General features: G+C 37.0%; 2 protein-coding genes across 2 annotated transcripts; one reads left to right on the top strand and one right to left on the bottom strand.

Moving 5' to 3' along the window:
* LOC109603009 (microtubule-associated protein futsch) lies at nt 1–25458 on the top strand. Its single transcript, XM_049961312.1, has 17 exons — nt 1–213; nt 5140–5219; nt 5339–5585; nt 5638–13502; nt 13556–14306; nt 14355–14569; nt 14624–14735; nt 14785–14898; nt 14951–15267; nt 18824–18922; nt 18980–19055; nt 19118–22579; nt 23837–23890; nt 23959–24061; nt 24318–24444; nt 24571–24722; nt 24781–25458. The coding sequence occupies exons 2-17, from the start codon at nt 5157–5159 to the stop codon at nt 24902–24904; spliced, it is 13881 nt and encodes a 4626-aa protein (XP_049817269.1). The 5' UTR covers nt 1–213; nt 5140–5156; the 3' UTR covers nt 24905–25458.
* LOC126264268 (uncharacterized) lies at nt 1003–2190 on the bottom strand. Its single transcript, XM_049961311.1, has one exon. The coding sequence runs from the start codon at nt 2181–2183 to the stop codon at nt 1068–1070; it is 1116 nt and encodes a 371-aa protein (XP_049817268.1). The 5' UTR covers nt 2184–2190; the 3' UTR covers nt 1003–1067.
* Nucleotides 25459–27355: the final 1897 nt, after the last annotated feature.

Genomic DNA, 27355 nt, shown 5'->3' with positions numbered 1-27355 from the left:
GCAAATTGGCTACACCTCGAACACACTAAACACCAGCAAGACCGAAACGCGATCTCTTCATATTTTTTCCTCTCATCATCACTTCCATTTGTACCAGTTACAAGTGTACGGTATTTTTTTAAAAGCAACTTTGGTATTTTTCAAAAAGAAATTTAGTGTTTTGAATTTTTTTGGTGTGTTGTTAGTGTGATTTTGGTTGCTGCATAGGACTAGGTGAGTTGGTTTTGTGTTTATTGTTTAGTTGTTTATCAAGGTTTATTTAGATTATTTTTGTGTTATGTTTATTATGCAAATAATCGCAAACTTGTTTGTAATATTAAATTATTATAATGCGAAGTCAAAATTCATTTAATTTTCATAACCAGTTTCACCGAATCGTCCAATATTTCACCTAGATATTGAGAGAAACCAGTAAAAATATTCTAATTAATTTTTTTATTTGTTTAATTAGAAATCTATAATACTTTGAATATTCCCATTTCGAGTCTTCGTGGAAGACGAGGCGTTGCAATAAAACACCTCTCAGATCGGATACATGATTTTTCCATAAAACTGGTTCGACTCCTACTTTTAAAAGTCATGACTCACATTTCCACAATATTTTAAATTTCTGAAATTTATTGTGAATGATTTTTATTGCTTTTTCCTTATGTAACACCAATTATCTATAAACACAGGTTTTATCTATCGACCTACATGAATAAAACAAATGTGCAATTATTTTAATAGCTGAGTAAAAATTGCCATTATCATATTATTGCATGAAAAAGGAGCACCTTAAGAAGATTGAGAAGCCGGCTTAAATAAACACTTTAAGTGGTGTATTATTAAGCAATTTTTAACATATAATTATTGTTTACTGTTTACTGTCTGTATTAATTAACCGCTGAAACATGTAATTATTGCTTGCATTGATTTATGTTTAATTTTGAACTTACTTTTCTGTTTTGTGACTAGAAACATGTGGTTTATTGATACAATCCTCAAAATATGAAATTTGAGTAAAAAAATAAAATAAAATTTATTCAAAAATAAAAACATTTTAAAACATTTGCTTAAATAATATTTCATGTTACATCGCAACGTTCTTGAGTCCTGTTATAGTACATAAAAACAGCCCTGGTCATAGCTTTAACGAACTGAATAACTTCAGAAGAGTAGTTCTCTATGTCTTCTTTTCCAGGACGAACATCCTTGGCGTGTATGTTTAAAATATAATTAAACTTGATCGTGTCGTAAAAAAGTTCGACGAAATCGATGATACTGCCATACGTGATACCGTATATATCATGTATTGCACCAACTGTGATCGGTCTGTTGAAAACTTTCTGTCCCAACTGCGCGATTTTGTTTGCTTCAGATTCGTCCATGCTCCCTTCGTAACAGCCGTAAGGATAACAAATGTTCTCACCATTTGCTTGTATGGATATGAACAGTTTGATGGTGTAGTTTAATTCCCTGAGTACGTGTTTAAATGAATTCGATTCCTTCGAGTCGCCCCTAAAATTTTGTTTAAACTGTTTAATTTTATCAATGAATTCATCCGTCGGTATTTTAGAGAAGTCCGTCAACCCCAGTATGAAGGGGTAATTATAGGCGACGTCTATTTGGATCTCGTTTTCTTTTCGATTTTCTTCATCTGACTCATCATCTTGTTCATCGGAACAATTATTTTTATCACCATCGTCATCATCATCATCAACGTCGTTATCTTCATCATTATCATCTTCGTCATCATCATCATCACTATCACTACCACTCGAATGAGTTTTGCTTTCCTCCTGGTGCTCAAGAATAAAGTCATACGCATCTGGGTTAAGACAGGGAATGATGAAATAGTCCATAATCAAAGCGGTGATTTTATTCTTTGCCAAATGATTAATCAAACATAAAGCTACGGCAACAGTCATGGGTGCCTCGCCGTTGCTTCCAGCTTCTATTAGTATTCCATTTTTATTGGTGTCCTGACTGTCGGAGATGGTGACCATGTAAATTTCGTTGCCGCCGTTCGTCTCGCCCAAAGTGGCAAGTCTTACCTTAGTCGGGTGTTCTTGGGCGAGTTTCTTTAAAAATTCTATTATAGATTGATAAGGGAGGAATGTGTCGAAACACTCTTCGTATTTTTCTATCTTACATTTTTTTCTTTTCACTTCAAACACATCGGTCGATCGCCTTTTAGGCATTACTGAAAATTTTGATCGATGACGTAAGTCACATTTTTGATTAGTGCACGTTTCATTTTGTTTCCAACGATAATACGACACCACAAAGATAAAACATTTCCAGATAAATGCAGAAGGTCATATCACCTGGTTGCATCAGAGTCGCAGACATTCTTCACATTAATTTTAGGTTTATGCAAGACCCGTTCCATATGTGAATCGAGCAATTAATTTCGCTCTTATATGGTTTTAATTTCGGATACAAAAACGACCGTGGACCGAATACTTTTGTAACGGATTTATTGTGAAAATGACAGGAGTTTTCATTGGAAATGTGATAATATTGTTAATATATGTTTTATATTGTGGTGTTGTGCATCATTTTTAACATTAATGATTTGTACATTTTAAATGAATAAAATAATTGATTCATCCTCAAGAAATTTTATAAATAAAGAGTTACACACTTTCAATAGTTGTTTTAGGTTTGTACAAGATCATGTACACATGCGAATCGGGCAATTAATTTCGATTTTGTGTGGTGTTAAATTCGGATATTAAAATGACCGTGGACCGAATACTTCAATAACGGATTTACTGTGAAAATAACAAGAGGATTAAATGGAAATGTGATAACATTGTTTATGTTTTTTGTTGTGGTATTGTGTGTCATTTTTAATAACAAAGATTTATGCAATGTGAATTATTAAAATCATTGCTTCGTCTACAAGACATTTCAGAAAGAAGGAATCACACACTTTCCGCAGTTGTTTTCTGTATAAAAAACATCAGTATTGATGCAAATAGCACTTACGCAAGTCAGTTTCGCTTTATAAACATCCAAATAAGGACTCCTACCATTTTGGGTTAAACGGGGCTAAGACTGTCGTCTTGTCTGTTATTTTTTTTCAGTCGATACTTTTGCTCGATTATATAAAACAGTGTTCCAGATCGAAATCTAAACGTTGTTTGAAAGAAAACTTCGACCACAAGACGTAAATGGTTTTTAGGACAATGCACTTTGATGCACTTACTTTAAAAACGATTGTTTTGTGGTCTATCACGTATTCTTATCCGGTGTGTTTCGATTGTCCAAATTAAAATATTACCGCATGGCAAAGAACAAAGCGACAAGAGTTACTGAACCTTTCACAATAAATTGAAACCCTCATCCCCGATGAAATATAAAAGTTTTGTGAGGAATGGATTTTGGAATCTCGACGCATATATGGTAAAATTTGCGGATCGGAGCGGTGATCTCATGGTCGCGCATGTAGGTGTCTATTGGGTGAATTCGCGCGGATCCGAAGGTGACAATCATATGTATTTATTATTGCTGAAAACAGATTCAAGGTCCGGGCCGTTATTGGCTTAAATGGCTAATGAGCGGTCTTGTTTTTTTATTAATTTCGTGTGTCGGCATTATGCAATGTGTTCGAGATTCATTTTCTCAAATTAATTGTGATGTAATATTTGTTGTAAAAATGTGTAATAAAAAGGTGATTAAATAGGAATGACATAAAAATGATACATTTATAAATAAATACATTTGTTTGTCTGTAAAACTTGTTTAATGTTGCTAATTTGGCAGTTTTCAAACAATATCGAAAAAATAAGTGCACATTAAATTTGTAAACACACGTAACAAACTCTAAGTAGAAATTTGTTGTAAACTTCTATAAATAGATTTAAAACACATCGTTTTAAAATAATTTTTGTGTCCAGTGATTTAAACACCACAGCTAGAAATGCATATGAACTCCAGGAAGGTCAAAGAATATTAATAATGATTCTTCCAATAAAGATTGTGTCATCAATACAATTTGCATTTGTTAAATCAAATTATCACATTAAAATGTCAATAGCACTATAAAGTACCATTTTTAATTTTTCAACATCCTTCTTATACCAAAATGTAAGTCACACATATGAGAATGGTTTATATGAATGCATATAAATATTTCCATAAGTAATAAATACTTTTTGTAATAGAAATCTAAATTAAAAACCACATTGTTCTAATTTTTGAATAAAACCAAATTCCATGTATAGTAAATTTTAATTTATTTAAGCAATCTGAAAATTAAGCGAGATCGAATAGAAAAGTTATATATTATGTATATTATTTATATAAAAAATTGTTTAAATATAAGTCGGTTCCAAATCATAACGATTTGTACACTAATTGACACATAAAACATTTTCACAAGTAAAAAAATACAAATTTAAATTAAAAACCAAACACGTTGTTCTAATTTTTGCATAAAAAAACATTCGGATTAAATCAAATTACAAAGATTAATTCATTTGATCAATCGCAATCTAATAATTAAACGAGAACGAGGCGAAAAGTTAAATATTAGATATGTTATTTATGTAAAAAATTGATAATTAAAAATATATTTAATAAAAACTACCAGTTGGATTAAAATAATTGAATTGTGTCTTGTGGAATCAGTGAGGTTCATGAAACTTAATAATACCATTAGTATTAGGCAACCCATATTATATAAAAAACATTGATAGCTCACAAAGTGACCCACGTTTTACACTAAAAATTTACTTATGAGAACCGTGATTACCAAAAATATCGCTGGTCAAGATCGTTTTTTGTTTCAAGAACATTGTTATCAATTATTAAAAAACATTAAATGCTAAACATAGTTTAGCTTTGGATCCAAATAAAATGTCAGATGGGATCAGATGGGTAGTGGCCTGCCAAAAATCGTAACAAGTTTGGGAACAGGCTTCAGAGACGTCCCTGCAAGAACCCGTTCATCATCTCCCATCTGAACAATCAGAAGGATCACCATGGCAATGTATCCCACTCGGTTTTGTCTAATGTTACCGATTGAACGCCGGTGAGATAAAACTCAACGCGGTTTAGGTATACTGAGCACTCAACAGGGACGGACTCAGAATTATTTCAATTATGAAATTCAATCGGAAATTGGAATTGAATATTTTTTTGTTTCAGGTTTAATTTAAGTGGCCATGTCGGCCCATACATCCAACGACGTAACGTTGATTCAAGATGAAGATGTTCTACGGAAAATGGCAAGAATTTAATTTTTACAATTTTTTATCAATAAACATTTCTTTATTAAAACACTTTACATTTAATTAACATATCACAATAAATACAAAACATAGAAATAAAAACAATATTTGTTTAGTGGCAAGACACTGAGGATTTCGGTCGTAAAAAGGAGATTCGCACGCATATGTATAAATTAAGGGAAGCCCGTTTGAGAGACTTCTACAACACAGGAGAAGTGGGCAACGAAATCCAACGAACGACCAACGAAACTCGCAAATCAACTCACGCTGACTCCCTGGCCGATCACAGCTTCCTCAGTCTCAAATCCAAGGAAATACGTGACTCAGAATCGCCGACTAGAGACATGAATTACAAAATTTCAGGTAGGAAATACTTCAAGTCATCTGACAGTTTATATAAATATTTTTATTACAGAGAGACACAATGACAATGGTTGGAATGTTGTTAGCTCCAATGAGGTAAGTCAAGATGGTAAAACATACACGACGAAAAGATCAGCCACAACTTCGGGTAGTCAGAAGATTGATGGTGGTAAATTGGATTACGCAGCCAGGAGTGATCAAAAAGCTTCAGTTTACCGCGACGGTGACGATAAAAATTTTACCAAAACAGCTGGAATTAAGTCTCACTCAGTCATTCAACAAGAAGCTGTTGGTGGTGATGAAAACAGTAATTTTAGATCAAGCTCCACAAAAACATCTTCCTCATCCAGAGTAGTAACTGAGAGCAAATTTAGTTCTGAAGATGTAGTGCCCGCTATAACATCAACCAATCAAAATGACAATGTTATAAGATATGACAATGTACCGGCTGAATTAAAAAACCATCCAAGTTATGTAGAAGGTAAGACAAAAGTCTATAGAGAAACTACAACTCTATCTGACGGTTCTAAAGTGATTACAACAAGATACGAACCCATTGAGACAACATCACGTCATTCCGTTAATCAACAGTCAAGAAATATTAAACAAACCGTTTCAGATACGGTTCCACACCGTACTGAACCAGTAACTTATGTTGATGACAACACAAAGGTTTATAAGGATACTAAAACCTTGCCAGATGGTTCCACAATCACCACTACAAGGTACGAAACCACTGGAGGTAGTTCGACATCCAAAACTGAAAAATATTCAACAACAAGCACTCAACAACATTCCGCTACAAGTGTTAACAATCAACGTGTGGAAGATCAGACACATACTGATATTAGGCAAACTTCCCAGTTAATCCAGGAAAATCCAAACCGAAATGAACCTGTTACTTATGTTGATGGTACCACAAAAGTTTATAAAGATACTAAAACTTTGCCTGATGGTTCAACTGTTACTACCACTCGCTATGAAACTACTGAAGGTACTTCCAAAAATGAACGTCACACCACAAGTAGCAATCAAAGAGTGGACGATCAAAGATCTATTAATATAAGAAAAACTGCAAAACAAATTCATGATAGTCCAAACAGAAATGAACCTGTTACTTATGTTGATGATAATACAAGAGTTTACAAGGAAACCAAAACTTTGCCTGATGGTTCAACTGTTACAACAACTCGCTATGAAACAATTGAGGATACCAGAAATGAACGCTACCACAATCAAAGAGTGGACGATCAAAAAACAACAAATATAAGAAAAACTGCTAAACAAATTCATGATAGTCCAAAGAGAAATGTGGATGGTAATACCAGAGTTTACAAAGAAACTAAAACTTTACCTGATGGATCTACTGTTACCACCACTAAATATGAAACTATTGAAGGAACATCGAGAAATGAACGTTATACAACTAACAACAAACAACAATATGTGCACAACACTAATGTTACCAATAAAACAAACATCGTTAACACTAAAAATAACCAAGAAATTGAATTTGTTGTTGACGATGTTCAAAACAAGCCAGAAATAACAGTAGAAATCACAAAAGACAATAAAACCACTATAAAGACAACAAAAGATGTAGTTGACAGATCTAAACCAACGAATGAAACATACACTACCATCAAGACAACAACAATCCGTAATGAGCCCCAAACAAGAACTAATGTCAATAATCAAAAAGTAACTGATCATTTTATAAATGTTGAACAACAACATGAAAAAGAAACTAGATACGTTCAAGAAAAGCCTCTTCCAAGACAAGAACAACCGACACCACAACAAAAACAACCAGAAACCTACGAAATATCTTCTCCAAATCGTGAACAACCCAAAAAGCAACCTGAATCTTATGAACAACCAGAAAGGAGACAACCAATTAAACCTGGAAAGTCTGAATTGGATCGTAAACCAGAACCAACTACAGGTCAATACGACACTACTTACAGAAGTGAGTTCACTCCAAAAAGAATTAGCGTAGATGTGAGTCCAACTCACGAAGCCTTCGCCAGATCCTTAAGAGCCGTAAGTCCGGACAGAGTTAGTCATAGAGGCAGCGTTAAGAGTCTAAGAACAAGCACTAGTTCACTAAGAAGCAGCATCAGTCCTGAAAAACAAAGACATCCTGCAAGATATTCTCCAGATAGAAAACCACACGACAGAAGCACGTCTCCACGGAAATCTACTGATAGATTCCCAAGTTCTGAAACCATAACTTACAGAACAACTCCAGAGAAAAGACATCCAAAATCACCAGAAAGAACAACAACAACTTATAGTTCTGATACAATTACAAGACGTAACAAAACAACAAAACAAGAAATAGACAGCAGCACCTTAACCAGACGCAAGCTCAAACCGAAGTCCAGAAGTCCATCACCATCCACGACAGCAAGTGACATAGAATATATCAGAAATAAAGATGAAGAAGTTACTGATTTAGATGATGAAACTATAATTAACAGAACCGTGACTACTAAGAACATCAGGAACAAAATTGATACTACTTCGAAAGAAAAACGTCCATCTAGTCTTGAAATTACCACGAAGAAAACCAGGAAGATTACTGATCGTTCTCCAACATCTCCTTTAACTGATTTTAGCTCGCCAAAGTCACCAGTTAAAGATGCACCAAGAAGAAGTAGTCTCAAATCTCCTGTAAAAGAACCAACATCCAATAACAAAGACTTGCCAAAAGATAAACCACTGAAAAGAACAAATACTTATGAAGAGAGGTGCAGGCAGATTTTAGGAATAACTGAAACCACAACTGAAAGAAGACGTAGCAGTTTAGAACGTCTTGGTATTAAGAGAGACTCGTTGACAAAAACCACAAAACCAGAAAAACCAAAATCTCCTATCAAAAAGTCTCCAACTAAGGAACTCCCAGAACGTTCATCCCCTGAAAGGAAACTTACTAAAGCATCTCCTGTTTCTGAGTTCCCATCTCAGATTAGAAAATCTCCACAGAAAGAACCATTGGATAGTTATCCTGAGAAAAGAAGACCATCGAAGACAGGTCCTGCTACTTCTGAGTTTCCAAGCCAAATCAAAAAGTCGCATGAAAGAGAACCAATGGAATTTCCTTCACAAGTCAGAAGATCTCCAGAAAAAGAACCGTTGGAACCTTACCCAGAGAAAAGGAGGCCTAACAAAACGTCACCGACAATAAATGAATTCCCATCTCAAATTAGAAGATCGCCTGAAAAGCAACCATTAGAACCTTATCCAGAAAAATGTAAACCAGAAAATAAAAGACCTTCTATTAATGAATTCCCATCTCAATTAAGAAAATCTCCGGAGAAAGTACCACTGGAATCTTACCCAGAAAAGAGGAGACCAAGCAAAACGTCTCCTTCTGTCGATGAATTCCCATCTCAAGTCAGAAGGTCACCTGGAAAGGAACCCTTAGAGCCTTATCCAGAAACTCGCATACCAGAAAAAACAAGTCCTTCAGTTTCTGAATTCCCAGCTCAAGTTAGAAGATCACCAGAGAGGGAACCACTTCAGCCCTATCCAGAAAAACAAAAGCCGTCAAAAACAGGTCCAAGTATTTCTGAATTCCCATCTCAAGTTCGCAGGTCTCCCGAAAAAGAAACATTGGAGCCTTACCCTGAACAACGTAGACCAGAAAAAACAAGTTCTGCAGTTTCAGAATTCCCATCACAAGTTAGAAGATCGCCTGAGGGGGAACCAATTGGACATTATCCAGAAAAACAAAAGCCATCGAAAATAGGTCCATCTATTGCTGAATTCCCATCCCAAGTTCGTAGATCTCCCGAAAAAGAACCATTGGAGCCTTATCCAGAAAAATGTAGACCCGAAAAAACGAGTCCTTCAGTTTCTGAATTCCCATCTCAAGTTAGGAGATCGCCTAAGAGAGAACCAACTGAACCTTATCCAGAAAAGCAAAAGCCATCGAAAACAGGTCCATCTGTCTCTGAATTCCCGTCCCAAATTCGCAGGTCTCCCGAAAGAGAACCATTGGAGCCTTATCCTGAAAAACGTAGACCAGAAAAAACAAGTTCTTCAGTTTCGGAATTCCCATCACAAGTTAGAAGATCGCCTGAGAGGGAACCAATTGGACATTATCCAGAAAAACAAAAGCCGTCGAAAACAGGTCCTTCTGTTTCTGAATTCCCTTCCCAAGTTAGGAGGTCGCCTGAGAGAGAACCAACTGAACCTTATCCAGAAAAGCAAAAACCATCGAAAACAGGTCCATCTATTTCTGAATTTCCATCCCAAGTTCGTAGGTCTCCCGAAAAAGAACTATTGGAGCCTTATCCAGAAAAATGTAGACCCGAAAAAACGAGTTCTTCAGTTTCTGAATTCCCATCTCAAGTTAGGAGGTCGCCTGAGAGAGAACCAATTGAACCTTATCCAGAAAAACAAAAGCCATCGAAAACAGGACCATCTGTCTCTGAATTCCCATCCCAAATTCGCAGGTCTCCCGAAAGAGAACCATTGGAGCCTTATCCTGAAAAACGTAGACCTGAAAAAACGAGTTCTACAGTATCTGAATTCCCATCTCAAGTTAGAAAGTCGCCAGAGAGAGAACCAATTGAACCATATCCAGGAAAACAAAAGCCTACAAAAACAGGTCCTTCTGTATCCGAATTCCCATCTCAAATTCGAAGATCTCCAGAGAAACAACCGCTGGAACCTTATTCAGAAAAACGTAAACCACAAGTCGAATATTACACAGAGAAGAAACCTACCACAAAACAACCACCTCACAAACCTATTAAGAAACCTTCCAAAAAGAGGCCTGGCGATGAAACTTCATCATCTGAAGAGGAAGAAGAAATTGAAATCAATGAGGTCGAAGAAATTAATACCACAAAGAAATACACAACCGTCGATGCTCAACCAGTTGATGAACCACTAGCAACTGAAAGGTTTATTGATCAATTATGTAAAGATGAGGAGTTAACAAGAACCAATGTCCGAAATACTAATGTGACAAAGAAAAATGTTCAAAGATTGATTGAAGAAGAAATTATCACTGATGACATCAACAAGACCAATAAAACGGTAAAGAAAGATCAACCTAAGAAACCTATCACTGATAAATTCATAACAAATGAGAAAGATCACACTGAAATTACTACAAGAAAAACTCAAATAACTAAAACAATGGATAAAAAGTCTCCTACTACTAGACCAGGTGAAACTACTACCTCTGTTACAAGAACAACTATAAGAAAAGACATACCACAATCTCCCAAGAAAAAACCTTTCAAGCCTGGCACCAGTGAATACACTGATGAGTATGGAAAACCTAAATCTGTGGATTCTAGAAGAATTCCACAAAAATCTGTAGAAAAAATTACTTTATGGAACGTTGAAAATTTAAGCGAAGCAGAAGAAGATACTTCTGTTCATGTCAGAACTCACAGAATTGATGAAACAGTTAACAAGAAGACTACAAGACTCACCAACGGTGATGTCACCAAACCTGGCAAGAGACCAATTAGTAGCACTCCGACACAGTCCAAGAAAATCGAAAAAAGTCCAACCACAAGCACAAAACGTTTCGTTACAGTTAAGAAAACAACAATTACAGATACGAGGACAAAGCCTAAACCAAAACCAACTGATTCTAGTCCATCTGGTACATCTCCTAGAAAGGTTGTATCCACTACCATCTCTGTAACTCCCGTTGGTAAAAAACCACAACCATCAAAAACAGTTACAACAAAAACCACCACTGTTTCAAAAATTTCCAAGTTGGCGCAGCCGAAAGCAAAACCAGTAACTAAGAAACCCGTTAAACTTCAAAACGGCGATGTTTCAACTGATGATGAATCGGATGTTGAGTCTGTAGTAGAAGTTATAGATGTCGATGAACTCTCTTCGACTAAGAAAACCAACAAAGTACATAGAACTACGAGTGATCAAGTTATAAAAACTCAACAAAAACCCAAGAGTCCAGTCCGTGGATTTTCCAAGCCCGAACTGTTGCCCAAGAAACCTGACAGGAAAACCGAAAAGAAATGTATCACTACCAAATCTATTATAATTAATAATAAAGACACTGAAGAAAGAGAAGTTATTATTGATTTGTTAAGATCGAAATCTTCAAGAGAACCAACTCCAGATCGTCTGTGTCCGTTGCCTGTATCGTCAGACGAAGAAACAGGTATTCCACGCTATCCGGACGAAGTCAGTGAGCCTGATGATACTAGTTTGAAGAAGAAGCCTAAAAAGTTATCTGACATTCCTATTTTAGAGTCAGACGACGACATTCAATATACCAGGATCACTGACATAACGGACAACAAACAAATTACCGAAGTTGACAGAGTAGAGGAAACGGATGACAGTTTGTTGACAGTCGAAAAGAAAATTAATAAATTCTTGACCACAGCCGAAGAGTTAACCAAAAAGCCATTAAAACCGAAATCACCTGCTCCAAAAGTAGGTCGGCCAACTTTGGTTGTAGACGATGATATGAAATCCGACGAGTGTTTGTTGAGTGTTTCGGACAAAGTTAGCAAATTTGTAACAACAGCTGAACAATTGATCACTCCTCAGCAACCTACAGAAAGACCCAAAAGTCCAATTTGCAGAAATTATACAGAAACTGACGATTTCACTAACGTAAAAGTGTCAAAGAAAGTCAGTCAGTTTACTACCTCAGAAGACAGACCCAAGAAACCTCAAGGACCAGCTCCGAAGGTAAGCAGGCCTGAATTCACCGACATAGATGAAAATGTGAAGGAAGATGTATGTCTGTTAAGTGTTACTGACAAGGTTAACAAATTTATTAAAACCGCTGACACTTTAATTAGTAGTGACGTTAGGAAAACGCCAAAGCCGCAACAAAAACCCGAAGAAAAGGTTTATACAAGAGCTTCTCCTTCGAGAAAATCTCCAGGAAGACTAACTGGAACAGATTGTGTTACAATCGAAACAGAAGAGCAAACATACACAAGAAGGTCTTCCAAGTCACCAGAAAAGACCACACCAATTCGTAGAACAAGCTCTCCCAATGAAAGAATTCCAAAAAAACCATCCACAGTTAAGAGTTCAAGACCGACAACTGCCACTGAATGTGTCACGATTGAAACTGAGGAACAAACTTACACGAGAAGACCATCTAAGTCACCAGAAAAGGTTTCACCAACACGAAGAACAAGCTCACCTGATGATAGGTCTCCAAAAAGAACTACTAGAACAGAAATTCATGAAACTAGAAGAACTAGTGGTCCCAAACAACCAGAAACTCCAAAAACTAGCCGCAAACCTGAGGATGAGCCAAAAACTCCATTAAGTAGCAGGCTAAGAGGTACCGAAAGCGTAAAGAAGACGAAGGCTTTATTTGAGAATATCACAAAGGAACAGGAAGTTTTAAAACAAAGGGATATTTTGAACAGGCCTTCTGTATTTGAAAGTAGGAAAGTGAAAACACCTCAGACAGATAAAGTTCCAAAGGAACCAAAATTGAAGAAAAGGCTCAGTTTTTCTGACGAAGATGATGTGACAACTGTTCGTAAAGAATCCCTCACAACCCATCAGGACAACTTGAAATCTACCAAACTGGTAATCGATAGGATGTTCACAAAGGCTAGGTCGCCTGAAAAAGTTCCGGAAATTATTTACACTCGCAGCGACAGAGAATCAACACCAGACGGAGACATTCCTGGTTACATGAGACCTTTGGACAGAAGTTTAAGACCCAATAGTCCTCATAGGGATAATTTAAGTAGGAAACCAGAACATGACGAAGCTAAACCGAATAAATTTGGAGTGACTTTAAAGAGAACTGACTCTGGAAAAACAACAACGACTACTACATCCACTACAGAAAGGAGGAAGAGCAGTATCACTTTGGAGAAACGTGTAACTGAAGAGGAGGTTGAAGAGATATTTGAACTGGATGTTTTGGAAGAATTGGTAAGTAACATGTAAACGTCTTCGATATTGTTTTAATTATGTTTTGATTTTAGTTGGAAAAAGTTATGGGTTATGATTTGAGACGCAAAATCCGTGCGCAGATTAGATTGGTAAAGAAACTGATCGAAGAAAACAGGTTGTCGATTTATGTGGAGAGTTTAAGAAGATCGTCACCAAAACGTGAGTCCAGCCCAAAGTTCAAGCCATACAAACCAGAAGAAAGAAAAGATACTGAATATCAAACTGAATATGTGAGAAAATCTAGTCCGGAACGTAAACCTGTAGATAATAAGTTGTACAGACACACTGATTTGGTGGACAGAAGAGACAGTACTGTTAAAACAAGCGAGTACCAAACTTCTTATACTTATAATGAAAGAAGGTCATCATCTGAATACACATCTTCTACTAGAAGAAGTCCCAGTCCCGTGAAAGTGTGCAGCAGAGAAAGAAGCCCTACCACCAAATTATCTCCAAGAGACAAAAAACCTGAATCTAAAACATTTACCCAGTTAAAGAAAACTGTACCAATTACAAAAACAGTTTCGGATGACAAACCTGAATGGGTAAGGCAAAGGAACTTAAGGAAAGTTACTGAGACAACATCCACACCAGTTAAGAAAGTTACAACGACGACCACTACTACAACAAGAACCGGATCCTCGAGAAAGAGTCCTGTAAAGGATGTTAAACCTACAGACATTATCACATCGAGTTATGGCGTTGGACCTACAGATGAGAACGGCGCTCCCTTGTTTGGACTGAAGGCTTTAAGAGCCCAGAATAAAACTGAAAAAACTAAAGGTAAGAGACTTATTCATTTTTTTTTAATTTTTATTTATTTTGATTTAGTACAAGGAACGGTGATAACGAGCGAGTACTATTCGGAAAATGGAAACGAACCGGTGGGCCAGGTGAGCGTGACAAAATACTCGACCGATCCGACGGACCTTGGCTCCAACGAAGACCTAAGAAATAACCACAACGGATTAACCAGTATAACTACCACACAGAAGTTCGGCTATAAAGATACACCTAGTCTCAAGAGTCTTACCGACAAGAAGAAAGTAAGTGTCAATTTCTAAATCATCTCAACACAAATTTAACGAAATGTGTTTCAGGCTATAACCGCTACTGATGATGAAACCGTAACAACAACTACTAAAACGACGTCGAAAGTGATGAGAAGAGGGTCGGTGAAAGCTTTGTCACAAAAATTCATCGATAACGCAAGTAAGTAATTCCAGCTCCAATTGGACATGCCTAAAACAGTTTCTTGTAGCTGAGACCTTGAAGAGTGAGCGGCAAACATCCTACCCAAAGGCAGGACTGATTTTGCGTACGTCCAGCTTCAAGGACACCAGTGGCACTGACGACAGCCGAGATGCATCTCCAGGTAAATAACAATCAATCCACAATACAGTTCCAAATCATAATTTCGTTTATAGTTGAAGAAAAATCGATGACGACAGTAAAAACCACCCACCAGTCTTCCCGAACAATTGAAGGCGGCGACTCTTTCCTAACCAATCGATCTAAAGTGACTGGTGCTCAGGACGTGATAAGAAGGATGAAGGCGGAAGACTATGAAGAAGACGATACCGAAGAGGATGTGAAGGCCAGAAGTTTACTAAACAAGTTTATAGGTTCACAGGTAATTTTGTCCGGCGTTGAACAAATGGCAACTTCCAAAACCACAACCACCACATCTTCCTCTCCAACTTCCACGGTCAGGAGATCCACCAAAGTTACATCTACCATAACGGTAAGTGTTCTTACGTACAAATTTCTTTCGTATTGGCGGAAATTTTGGACGGCAACGCGGTTAGATGGAAGACGCCTAATTTTGGATGCCGGCTGACGTCAAGAGACGTCGCTCGTCGCGACGGAACGTAGTGCGGTACGTTCGCGTGTGCAGTGAACATCTGCGAGCGCATTTTCGATCACTCAGAAAAAAAAAACAGAACAGTTATTACACTTTTGCAATTGAAAATTTTTGCCGCACACCACCAAAAAACACCATCTAATTAAGGATTAATTACTACTGGATTTAGGTGAGGTTAGCGTGACGGTTTGTGTTTGTGTTACCATATTTGGTAATTTGCAAATCTGTTGTTGCTTTTTGTTTTGTTTGTTGTGTAATTTATGTGATTGAACATGAGATTAGGTCGTTTGTATTTAAATTTTGGCTGATGATTTAATGGCGTTATTAATCTTTCATCGCGACGACCATCTGTCTATGGGTAATCACAACATTCAATCATGTCCATATCGGGATTTGTGTTCGTTGCTCATTAGCGTTGAAAACAAACAATGATTCTCATTACATAACTCGAGTGTTTAACGTACTTATATAGTATACTATAAAGCGCAATCCAAAATGCTGATGGGAAAAAATTTAGTTGCTTGCCAAAAAAAAAAGTGACTCATTCATGTTAATTACAATAGAAAAAATTGTGTGACATACTTTTCCAATTTGTAAAACACGCACGTGTAAAAAATGTTCTAGAATTGTGTATATAGATTTAGTAATTTTATTTACGAACAAAAAAAAAACGGAGGACAATAATCATAATGATAATTATTAATTTCAAGTGAGTGGTATAGCACAGTTTATTCACATAACATGATGAACAACGATTGAAAGTTATATAAAAAACTTAATTTTATGAAACAATACACTTTCGAAATTTATAAAACATCCAAACAAAAATTTTATTTATAATAGATTTTAGAACAAAACTTGAGTGAAATTTGTGGTGCATATTTTTTGTAACGTTTCCTTATATTACGTTTTTTTCCGAAATGTAATTGAAACCACCTGATCTATTTTTTCGCACGTACTAATCCTTAGTTTCGAACCTGTCAGCCGACTGACAAATCCCAATCGGCCAGTTTGCCGAGTGAAACGTTTCAAATAAACGCGAAACTAACAGATACATTCACCTTCACCACGATCTAAAATTAAAATAAACGCGCAAACCGGCGACTAAGTTTTAGTAAGTAAGTAAATTTTTGCGTTCGCGAAACGCGTGCCCGATAAACAAACGAATATCGATCACAATTCGACGGCATTCCTGACGACGAGGGAATTTCTTGATCTCTTCCTCGTTTCTATTTCCGTTTGCCGACAATGAAAACAATGCGAACGCGCGCGCCGTATTGGCATTGCACGTAAAATGCGATTCCAGATCGAAGTGCATATAAAATGCCGCACCGTTTCACCTATTAATAGCGCGAAAAATTATGTAACGCAACACGAAACACAACGCGTCCGACTAATTTTATACCGCAATATAAACATTGTCTTGGAATTGTGGTAACGTGTATTTTTGGACATCGCGATACAAAATAATCGTTTTATGGAATTTTTTGGACTATTATTAAAGGCTGATGTAAAAATTTACGAAAGCTTCTCCGAATTCACTGAAACATTATTTTAAAATCCAGTTCCAATATTTCACGTAGGAAAATTGGAAAGCTTCTCTGAATTCACTGGAACATTATTTTAAAACCCAGTTCCAATATTTCACGAAGGAAAATATTCAGAATGATTAAGCTGGAAGTATTTAAAACTATCTAACATAGATGATTCAAGAGATTTTAACTGTTGACCACTGCGATAAAACTTAAAAATGTATCTACCTATGAAAACACGTGTTTGTTTATTGCTTTGGCTGGTGAGAGTTTGAGTGAAAGCCAGACGTATCTCCCGAGAATCGACGTTTCGACGTAAAAGCACGCTAAAAATAAAAAAGTCCAAATTTGACCGCACTTCATCATAAATGTGCACTGCGCAAAACGGTTGCCCGAAAATAACCCAGGAACAAGTGGGAACGAACGACCTTGCATGCGAAGACGCAAATTTCGAACAAAGTAGTTTTTTGAGCCAATAATGGAAGAGTACGTTCTCGATAAATTTAGAGAAACGAACGTCAAAACAAAGATCGAGCGTCAGTTTCGAAAGATTGTTCGAAGACGATTGTCGTAAGTCTCTATAGTTTTCGTCCTGCACCTGTTAGTGCATTATGTTTTTGTGTGTGAGTGTGTTTCGAAACGGACGCATTTTACTGTTTTTGCATGTGCCTTGACCTTGCCATATACTTTCTAAATTTACAGACAAACGCTTTTTGATTTTATTGTGACTGTAGAAAACCGCAATAAAATTTTCCAAATTCTGGAATTCCCATCCGCCCAGTTCGGACCAGATCTATTCCAAACCATCTATTTTCGAACCGATGTCATTTATCACGGACAAAATATTTCGTTACAGTTGTTTTCAGTTTTTCAGCGACGATAACCGAGACCTTAGTGTCAGTTTGTATTTATAGAAAATCGGACACTGTCGCAACCTCAGTCCTTTAAATGGACCCGTTGTTACGATGATCGAGTTTATGAACGATAAATGCACTTAAACGCGCGTAAAAACAAAGTGGAAGTTATCTATTTACGTCTGGCCGTAAACAAGAAATGGAAGTGGCTTAATTTTAGAACAGGCACTTTCAGAACTGATGGAACAAATCTTAATAAAAATCAACCACTTTAAACATACTGAAGTAATTCACTTTCTAAAATTCGAAACTAAGATGAAAATTGTTCGCACGATAAACATTGCGAGTGTTATAAATAAACGAAAATTCTTAGAATAGACCGTTTTGTTTTGGGACTCAACCTAATTAAGTGAGTCCTTACACAACGCACTTTGGATGGTTGAAAGGACGTCGGTTTGTAAAAGTACATCTGGGAATCCGGAACGGGATGCCAAAATTGCGATTCGGTCGCGCCCTAAACTAATTAACTGCTGAATCACCTGCCGAAAATAAAACCGGCGCGCTTTAAATAAAAAATAACCTGTTACATTAGTACTTTTTGGATTTAAGCCATTGTATTGGAAAATAATTCGAAGGCAACTGAGAACGCATTGTGCATTCGAGTGCTATTTATACACAAACGAGACTGATTCCGATTTGATAAAATAACTTTGGATTATAATTGTTTGCAATTTTGCAACCGTCTTGTGTGTTGTGTCAGGACATGGAATCGTGGATGATATTATTAATAAAGAGCGAGTGAGAAATTATTCGTGGAGAGCGCACGAATTTCGTACACGCTAACCAAAATAGGCGACTCGAGATGAGTCGGACATGCGCTCAGCCATGATCATAGGCGCAGGTGCCAGATCCAGCGTTGTTTCATGTTTTTATGTAATAACATTCATTTTAATAGTAATAACGAAAATCTATTGCTTTTTTTATTTTAGTTTTATTTTCCGCAACCATTGTTTTCTAAAAAAGTTCGTATACTACTCTATTATTTTATAGGAAGGAGGAAAACCAAGAACTGTAACAAGAGTATTTCAACGTCCAGTAACTGAAGAAGAATTAGAAACTGTCTGGGACGAGCAAACTCTTCGTTTATTAGTAAGTAAAACTCTTACGCCCCGTAATAACATGCATTATAATCATCGTACGTTTTAGCTCGAACAAAGCACTGACTACGAAGAACGTCGCGTATTGAGAGCCAGACTGCGCCAAGTCATGGCGGAACAAGAAGGTAATAATAGTAAACCAGTTATTAAAGTTATTATTGATGTTAACATAAAGTATTTTTCGCAGCATGCGCAGAGTTGGTGGAGAGAGCGAGTCAGGAACAGACCGCGGGCGGTCAATTAGAGGGTGAGTCTCAACTTCTACCGCTTCTTCAGGGTCTGTTGCAGGCGCCCGAAACGGACCAGACGCCCGACTCGGGCACCGAGAGTGGCGAGGACCAGAGATCCGGCCTGATAGCCGAAGTACAGGGCGCCCTCGAAAAACTGGCCACATCGCTGAGAAGCGATGCTACTGATGTCACACCCGAACGACGAAGTTCGCTCCTGCAGCTCGTCACTAAGCTGCAGGCTGGTTTGGCCAGTTCGGGGCCACCTCCTGAGAGGAGGAACTCCTCGGGAAGGTTTAGCAGGAGGAGGCAGAGACATAATAGGCATACGGTGGGCGTGAGCAGCGAAGAACTGGCCGATGCTCGCAGATTGATTGAAGAGATTTCTCTGCCGAGCGTTAACAGTTCGGATTCGGTTCAAAGGTTGCAAAAACAAAAGTCGGAAAGTACTATATCGGAGGGCGTGCCTCACAGCAGCAGCAACTCCTCATTTAAATCTTATTTGAAATCGGCAGTTAAAAACGCCACTGCCAAACCGTTCAGCAGTTCGAACAGTGGCAATTCCTCAGCTGTTCAGACCCCGACAACCGATCATTCGGAGTCTTTGGATCTTCTGTTTCACGAAGACGACAAAAGACCCGCTTTCAGGAAACTGAACTCCCTGGATGAGACCAGGTCGAGGCAGCAACGCTTTTCGCAATCGTTTGACGCCACCGCTGTTCAGCAGGCGGCTACGAACAAAATATTAACCGATCGAAAATCTATTTCAGAAAGCACACAGGACTCTGAGGACGAGAGCAGTACGGTTAAAGCCCCTCAAAACAATCGCGTTCAACCCGATTTTCAACCTAATCCTATATATAATCCGCAAAAGCTCTCGCACGAGGAAAAAAGCAATAGGTTCAATACTAAAAAGCTCAGGATGAAACGGGCCAACACCATTGATATTCCCAAACCATTACAGTTTTATGAAGACGACGACGACGACAGTGATTCTTACGCGGAAGATGAGAATCACAGGCACAGCTCATATTACGCCCTCAGGGGGCCGATAACTGTTCATGATACCAAAATCAAATCGAAAGTACCTACATTTGAACCAAAAACTGAAAGCGATAAAAAATTCCTAGCTTTCATCAACAAACAAAATGAAGCCAATCCTCAAAAAACTTCATTATGGTCTCAAAAAACTCCAGTTTGGGGTAATAAATTTGGCAACATCAAAAACAACTTTGAACCTAAACAAAACTCTGCCATGAAATTCTGGAAGGCGGCAGACGATTCAACAGTCACTAACTCGTTTCAAACATCTAATTTCGGACCCAAAATCAGTCGTAGGAGCGCAAAAAATTTGCAACAAATGTTCGAAGAAAGACAGAAACAAAATTCGCACCAAAAACCGAACATTTGGAGTCCTAGTCAAGACCAAAATATCGTTAAGGGATCTTTAAAAGTCAACACCAAGAATTTAGAACAGGAGAAACAGAATTATAAAGCGATTCCTCAACCTATTCCGGTTAATAAGTTTTCGCATGCACCGCAATCAGCATTCAAACCTTTACCGAAGAAGGACAATTTGAAACCAGATTCTCTGGAGATAATTAAAACTGAATTAAAGGAACAGAATGGTCACGATGCTGTTTATTTGTACAGTCCTAAGCCATTGACGACACCTCAGACCGATTCCAGTGGTTCATCACCAATTGGTGCGAAACCTTGGACTGCAACGACTGGAGAACACAGAGTTCTGAATTTAGCCGCTTCAAAATTCGAGAATCAAACAAAACAAGAGCAACCTAACCTTGTCAAGCCGAGAAAACTCAGCAAGGATTTCCAAAAGGTCTTTAGTCCCCAGCAACCACAGCCAGAAAAACTTCCCACTTATAATACATACACTAACGGAGGAAGTGTTAGGAAGTTGAGCGGACAATACGATAGTTTAAGCATGGTAAAACCGCCTGATTATTCCACTCATACTACAGTGAAGTATATACATCCACAGCCTCAAACTGTGAATTATCAAACTCCTCAGCAACAGAGTTACGTTTCAAACAGTTATAGTCAGCAATATCCTAACTATTCTTATCAGTATCCACAGCCTCAGCAGTATCAACCTTCTTCTCAACAATATAACCCTCCTCCACAACAATATCAGCCTTCTTCGCAACAATATCAACCACCTCCACATCAATATCAGCCACCACAGCAATATCAGTCGTCTGCATCGCAGCAATATCAACCTCCTCCACAACAATATCAACCTCAATATCAACCTTTACAACAATATCAACCTCAGCCACAACAATATCAGCCTCCTCAACCTCAGTACCAACCAAATTATCAGTCTCCGCCTCAGACATATCAACCACCTCAAACTCAAAACTATCAGGCTACTCACAGTCCCGTGCAGTATTATCAGCACGTACCGGGCAAAGAAAGTGAACAGACCCAAACCTATACTTCCAATTATCAATTTAAACCAGCTACAGCTCCTCAGAAAGTTAAAGAAGAACCAAAGAAAATGACAAAAGAACCGCCAAAACCAGCTGTTTGTCCTCCAGCCTTGGATAGGCAGATCAGCAACGAAAGTGTGCACGAGTACACGGCGGTGAGTAGTAAGTTGATGACGGGTCCGGTGCAACAGGCAGCAGTCACTGTAACACAGAAAGGGCCGATGACCAGAGATGGTCATGATATGGCCGCGGCTCTGGGCCTGAAGAATACTTTGCAAAAGAAATCCGAAGCCAAATCGCCATCGAATAGTTTTAAATACAATTCCACTAGTCCGAGCGTCACTAGCAGTGGTAGTTTTAAGTATAAAAGTCCCACAAACATTTCACCTCAACATTTAACATCGCCTAGTAATAGTTTTAAGGAGGTTGAAGTTAAAAAGGAAAATAAGAGTTGCGGAATAGTTAAACCGATGCAACAGAAACCTCAAAACGTGGTTTCTACCGAGGTTAACTCCGAGGGTGAGAGCGTGGTGACTGGTCAGTTCCAGATTCCCGTGTTGAACGTGCCGAAACCAACACACGCTCAAGTTCTGAGCAAGTCTGATTCTTGGAATCAGATTTGCATGCAATCTCAAGGTTCTCACGACAAACCGTCACCTAGAGCGTCTCCAAAGTCGGCGACTGTGGTTAGATCAAAGTCGAGTCATAGTTTGGCAGTGCCGAAGATGTTCGAGGCTGGCATGACAAAAGACGAGATGATGAACAAGAGAAAGACGATGGAGGCGTACTTAAGTGGAGGCACTAAAAGTCCTCAGCCTCAGTCGCAGGTAACAGAGACGCCGAAGACGGTGAAGAGGTCGATTAATAGGATCAAGACGTCGGAGAAGACGTCCACGTTTAGACAATCGTCCGGATTATCGAGGAGTAGGACTTTGCCGGACATCGCTTGCCCCGATATGTTGGACGAAAGTAATGTAGAGAAGGCGTTTGAGGACCTTTTCAAATCTAGCTCGTAACTCTAGACTAGGAAACTAAGGATTAACACAAAAAATTGTTCCATTCCGTAATTCTATGTATGTGGAAGTTTTTCGTTGTTTTCAATTTTTTGTACGTGTAGATTTTTAAGATGTAATTAAGTGCCAGTTTTTTTGACCCCGCCCGTGCATACTTGTTTTGTTAACCAAGCCAGTTTTGCCTATTCGATGTTGATGAACCATGATCAGATCACATCTGATCAGATCGAAAAGAGATGAGCTAAAATAAGGATTGAGAAAGAACCGACGCGACGTTGCGAGAGAACAGTGATTGGTGTGACGGTGCGCACACCAGTCCAACCAGGACAAACAGAATCGGAAATTTAAAAAATATATACAAATATTATTTTGAGGGGCTCTCCGTTTCCGACCACACAACCACGTGTTGATTGATGAGGGTGAGACTTGTGTTGAATTGGTGTGCGCACCCCCCTTAACCACGCCCCCCCAAACCCAACGCCAATGTGAATAATCAAAAACAAATCAAACACGCAAAAAACATCCAGCTAAAAGCAGCAACACACATGCAAAATTTTTTCAGGAGCGACTTTCACGTATAAGTGACATATTTTTTTTTCTATGGTCAGCGGGAACATCGTATATATTCGTATAATCCTTAGTTTTACTATCATTGACACAATTTGCTTAAATTTAAATATGCAAAATTTAAATAATTTTCTTTCACAAATTTAATAGTTTATTTTTGCTGTGGAAAGCAAAATTGTGTCACAATAGCCTAATAACAAAAGTTGCCGTTTTTGGCGCCATTAACAAAAAAAAAAGCATTTGTTTTCCGCTGGTTTTTAGAAAAAAATATGGATTTTTATACGGTTTAAATAATTTACTTTTTTATGAATATAGAAATATTTTTGATATATCAACATTTTTTTCGTTATGTTTTTTACGTTTTTTATTGGTGCATTTTCAGAATTTTTTCTCTGTAAAATCCCCCAATTATTTTTATTTATTTTTTTTTATATTTCTTCTGTTTCATTACACAAAGCACTGCTAAAGCGTGTTCGCTTCCAGTAGTATTTATTTTCTTTCCAGCCACTAAAATTCTTTGCCTATTTTGTGTTTACCTTTGCTAATCTACCGTTTCAGTTTCGCATTTTTGATTTATGTTGTAGACGTCAAACGAACCCCCCAAATATATCTAGTTTTTGACTAATTCGTCTATTTTCTTTTACAGAAAAAGTTGATACGACCAAGATCTTTTCTACTGGGCCTGTGACCACTACTCAAGGTATAATATCACAAATTTACTCTTAGTTTGAATCTATTTTTTTTTTTATTTTTTTTTATTTTTTGCAGTTACAACAAAAGTTACAACACAACAAATGTCAAAAAAACCAATTTCACCATTTGCCAAATTTCGTCAGCTTGACAAACAAAACAGCCTCCCTAGCTCCCCAAGGTAAATCAGTTAATTTTATTTTTTACAATGCACTTAAAATATCTAATAAATATCTCACACAATTATTCAACTTTCAATAAATTTCACTTCAAACTAATACACAAAAATCCACCTGCTTAAAACTAGTCATTTCTCAGTAAAAACATTCACTTTAATATAATTGACAAAACCCATCTGCTTTTAGTAGCGTTCTAGTTGTTTAATCGTAAAATATCTATAACAAATACATTTCTTTTGGTTCGCTTCTGGTCTGCAGTACCCCTAAGACCCCGTCAGGCAGCGGGCCCCTATTTAAATTTACCGATCCGGCCCTGAGCCAAAGCGCTAACACCATCAAAGATAGACTATTGCACTGGTGCAGGCAGAAGACCAAGGAGTACGAGGTATGATGTGTGTTTCTTGTTGTTGCGTTTTTGGGGTTTTCCTAATCTGTTTTCGTTTACTTTTCGCTTGCACTATACTTAACTTTTGATGGTGTTCGGTTTTTTTTATCTTTGTTTCGTGTTTAGAACGTCCAATTAGACAACTTCTCGAGCAGCTGGGCGGACGGACTCGCATTTTGCGCCTTGATCCATCATTTCCTGCCGGACGCTTTCGACTACAGTCAACTGACGCCGAAGAATCGACGTCACAATTTCACGCTCGCCTTCCGAGTCGCCGAGTAAGTTTTTCTCACTACTTCACACATGCATTTTATTTATATAATGAATGTTTTGCAGTGAGAAGGCTGATATCGCTCCCCTATTGGATGTGGACGATATGGTGGCCTGTCGGAAGCCCGATTGGAAGTGCGTCTTCACCTACGTGCAGTCGATCTACAGACGTTTCAAGGACGAGGACTAAATCACCAACAAACTACAAAGTTACCTATCTATTTCTTTTAGTGATTTATTGGCCAGACTTTGACATGTAAATGTTCCTCTGTATCGTTATTTAAATGTCTGTAATTTTGTGATCTAATGGCATTTTTTCTACTCTCGGGATGTATCCTGTTTGTTTTCGTTCGTGCAAAAGTGATATTTGATTTCTGCCCAGCTGTTTTCTTTTTTATATTTTCTATCGCGTTTTTTATGCAATTTTAACTTATCGCTTAATTTATTACTTACAATTAGTTTTTTTAAGTGGGTTGTTGCTTTTGCCATGAGGTAGCTAACAATTGAAATGTTTTGGTCGATATTTATTATTATTTAAAAGTATATAATTCAGTCTTTTATTATTATGATTATTATTATTTGAATTAACAGCGTATTGCCTGCATGTGTAAAAGACAATAATCTCCAATTGTTATCATACTATTTTAAGCTATTTTATGTGCCTTATAGTCTTTATATATACATATATATTTTATAAAAAGGATTTATATACAGAATCTAACAAATAAAAAAATGTGAATATTATAGTGCTGTTTTATTTATTAATTACTACATCAAGTGATGCATTAGAATAAACAAATTCTTAAAATAAGATTTCATTTATGTGTGATAAGAATTTGTAATCTTATATTTAATAATATTCATGATAATTTAATGATTTAGTATATTTAATATGAATATTTTAACAAGGAAATAAGAAAGTATATTGTAAAGGTTAGATATGGAAGAAAGTACATTGTTGAAATTTGTAGTACATAAGACAGATAGTGTGTAGAGGAACACCGACAGGAGAAGAATAGATGAATATCTTTACTTGTATTTCATTTGAAAAGTAATATTGTTTTAAATTTTTCAGTTCTGTGAATGTGTCTAAATAATGTATTTAATCTAATGAATGCAGGTATAATTTGCATGAATTCGGTAATCAAAATTTAGGAGCATGTACAACACGTCCAATAAAGAAGAAAAAATCAGTACAGTTAAAGTTTAAATTTCAATTTTTTTACATATTACCGTTATTTTTGTGCCTATCGCGTTTAAAATGGGTTTAAATGCCTCCTTTTCTACACGACTGAATATTTTTTAAATCTATTAAGTTTTTCATATTATATGCATAATTTATAGAAAAGATACTCTCAATCAATTTTCGTTATCACAGCCGTTTTTGCGATATTTAATTTTTAATATTTGAAGAAAGAAGTTTGATCTGAAATTACCACAGTTTGTATTTGGAGTAAGATGTTACCAAAATAAAGTATATAAACTCTGAATATATTGATAAGTTATTAACTCACAGCGAATGTCACGGAACTGCACGTACAAAATCTTTTTTTCCACTGAGCGACGTTTATAAACAGGCATATTAAGACCAAGAACACTTAGAATAATTGCAAATGAGGAGAATATAATATAAACATTAAATTAAGTAAGCGTTAATCCAGTTACACTGCGCGTCTTTTGAAGTGCATAATTGGAATTATTTCAAAATTAAGAACATCTTCGGCATTATATTGCAACAAATATATTATGAACGTTGGAGTTTTAATAATTATTTTGGGGCTGGTAGTTTTAAGTGTGTTTCTTTTAGACAATGATTCTATGTATATTCAATTGAATTGCAGTCTGGCCAGCATCCGAGTAATGTAATAATTTCAAGCAAATTTCTAAGTCCTGCAAAGTGAGGTCAGGCATTGTCGTCTACAAAAACGAGATCTGGTTCAAATTCTTATGCAAATGAAATTAAAAATTATTAGTTGCGTGCCTGTCTTTAAATAAATTCAATTCATTACAGAACCACCACCAAGCGCAATAGTTGGGGTCAGCAAAAGTTCATGATATCTATCAGCGTGTTCACGCTATGTTCAAAAATACGGCTGTCCGAGTGATATAATGTATACCTAGACTCATATGTGATCAATATCGTCTTCTGGCTCTAAGACCAACTTTATGCAACCTTCTTTTAATGGAAGACTTCTGCACGAAGCCAGGATGTGTCGGGCAGAAATAATCAGAAAAAGGACCCATTTTCTGGCCAAAGCCCGTTGTCAACCACCATCATGTCATATTTTTGCATTGGCAGTTTACCGAAAACGATTCTATGCTCGACATACTTTGTGACATTTGGGCTATTTGTTGTAAATACCGACCGCCTAGAGCTTCAAATATTCAAATTAAATTACTTGTAAAAATAAAACATATTGAAAAAGTTTTAATCATTTAATCTAAGAAATACAAATTATGTATTGCATTCGACTGTTTGGAGAATTGTAAAAGACAGCTGCATCCTTACCATTATCGACAAGTCAAGATCTTTTAGGAGGAGATCTGCCGTTAAAATTGTAATTTTCTCAATGGCTTATGAAAAATATTTTTCTTTAATGAATGAACTGTTATCAGAAATGATGTTTTTATATGTACAACG

The sequence above is a fragment of the Aethina tumida genome, chromosome 1 (genome assembly GCF_024364675.1).
Source record: "Aethina tumida isolate Nest 87 chromosome 1, icAetTumi1.1, whole genome shotgun sequence".
NCBI lineage: Eukaryota > Metazoa > Arthropoda > Insecta > Coleoptera > Nitidulidae > Aethina > Aethina tumida.
This window is presented reverse-complemented; position numbering and strand designations above follow the sequence as displayed.

Bases quoted from the DNA above. Each gene is read 5' to 3' on its own strand.
- LOC126264268 (XM_049961311.1), bottom strand. From the start codon at position 2,183: ATGCCTAAAAGGCGATCGACCGATGTGTTTGAAGTGAAAAGAAAAAAA.
- LOC109603009 (XM_049961312.1), top strand. From the start codon at position 5,157: ATGTCGGCCCATACATCCAACGACGTAACGTTGATTCAAGATGAAGAT. The intron at 5,586-5,637 runs GTAGGAAATACT...TTTTTATTACAG, and splicing joins CATGAATTACAAAATTTCAG to AGAGACACAATGACAATGGT. The intron at 24,445-24,570 runs GTATGATGTGTG...TTTCGTGTTTAG, and splicing joins AGAAGACCAAGGAGTACGAG to AACGTCCAATTAGACAACTT.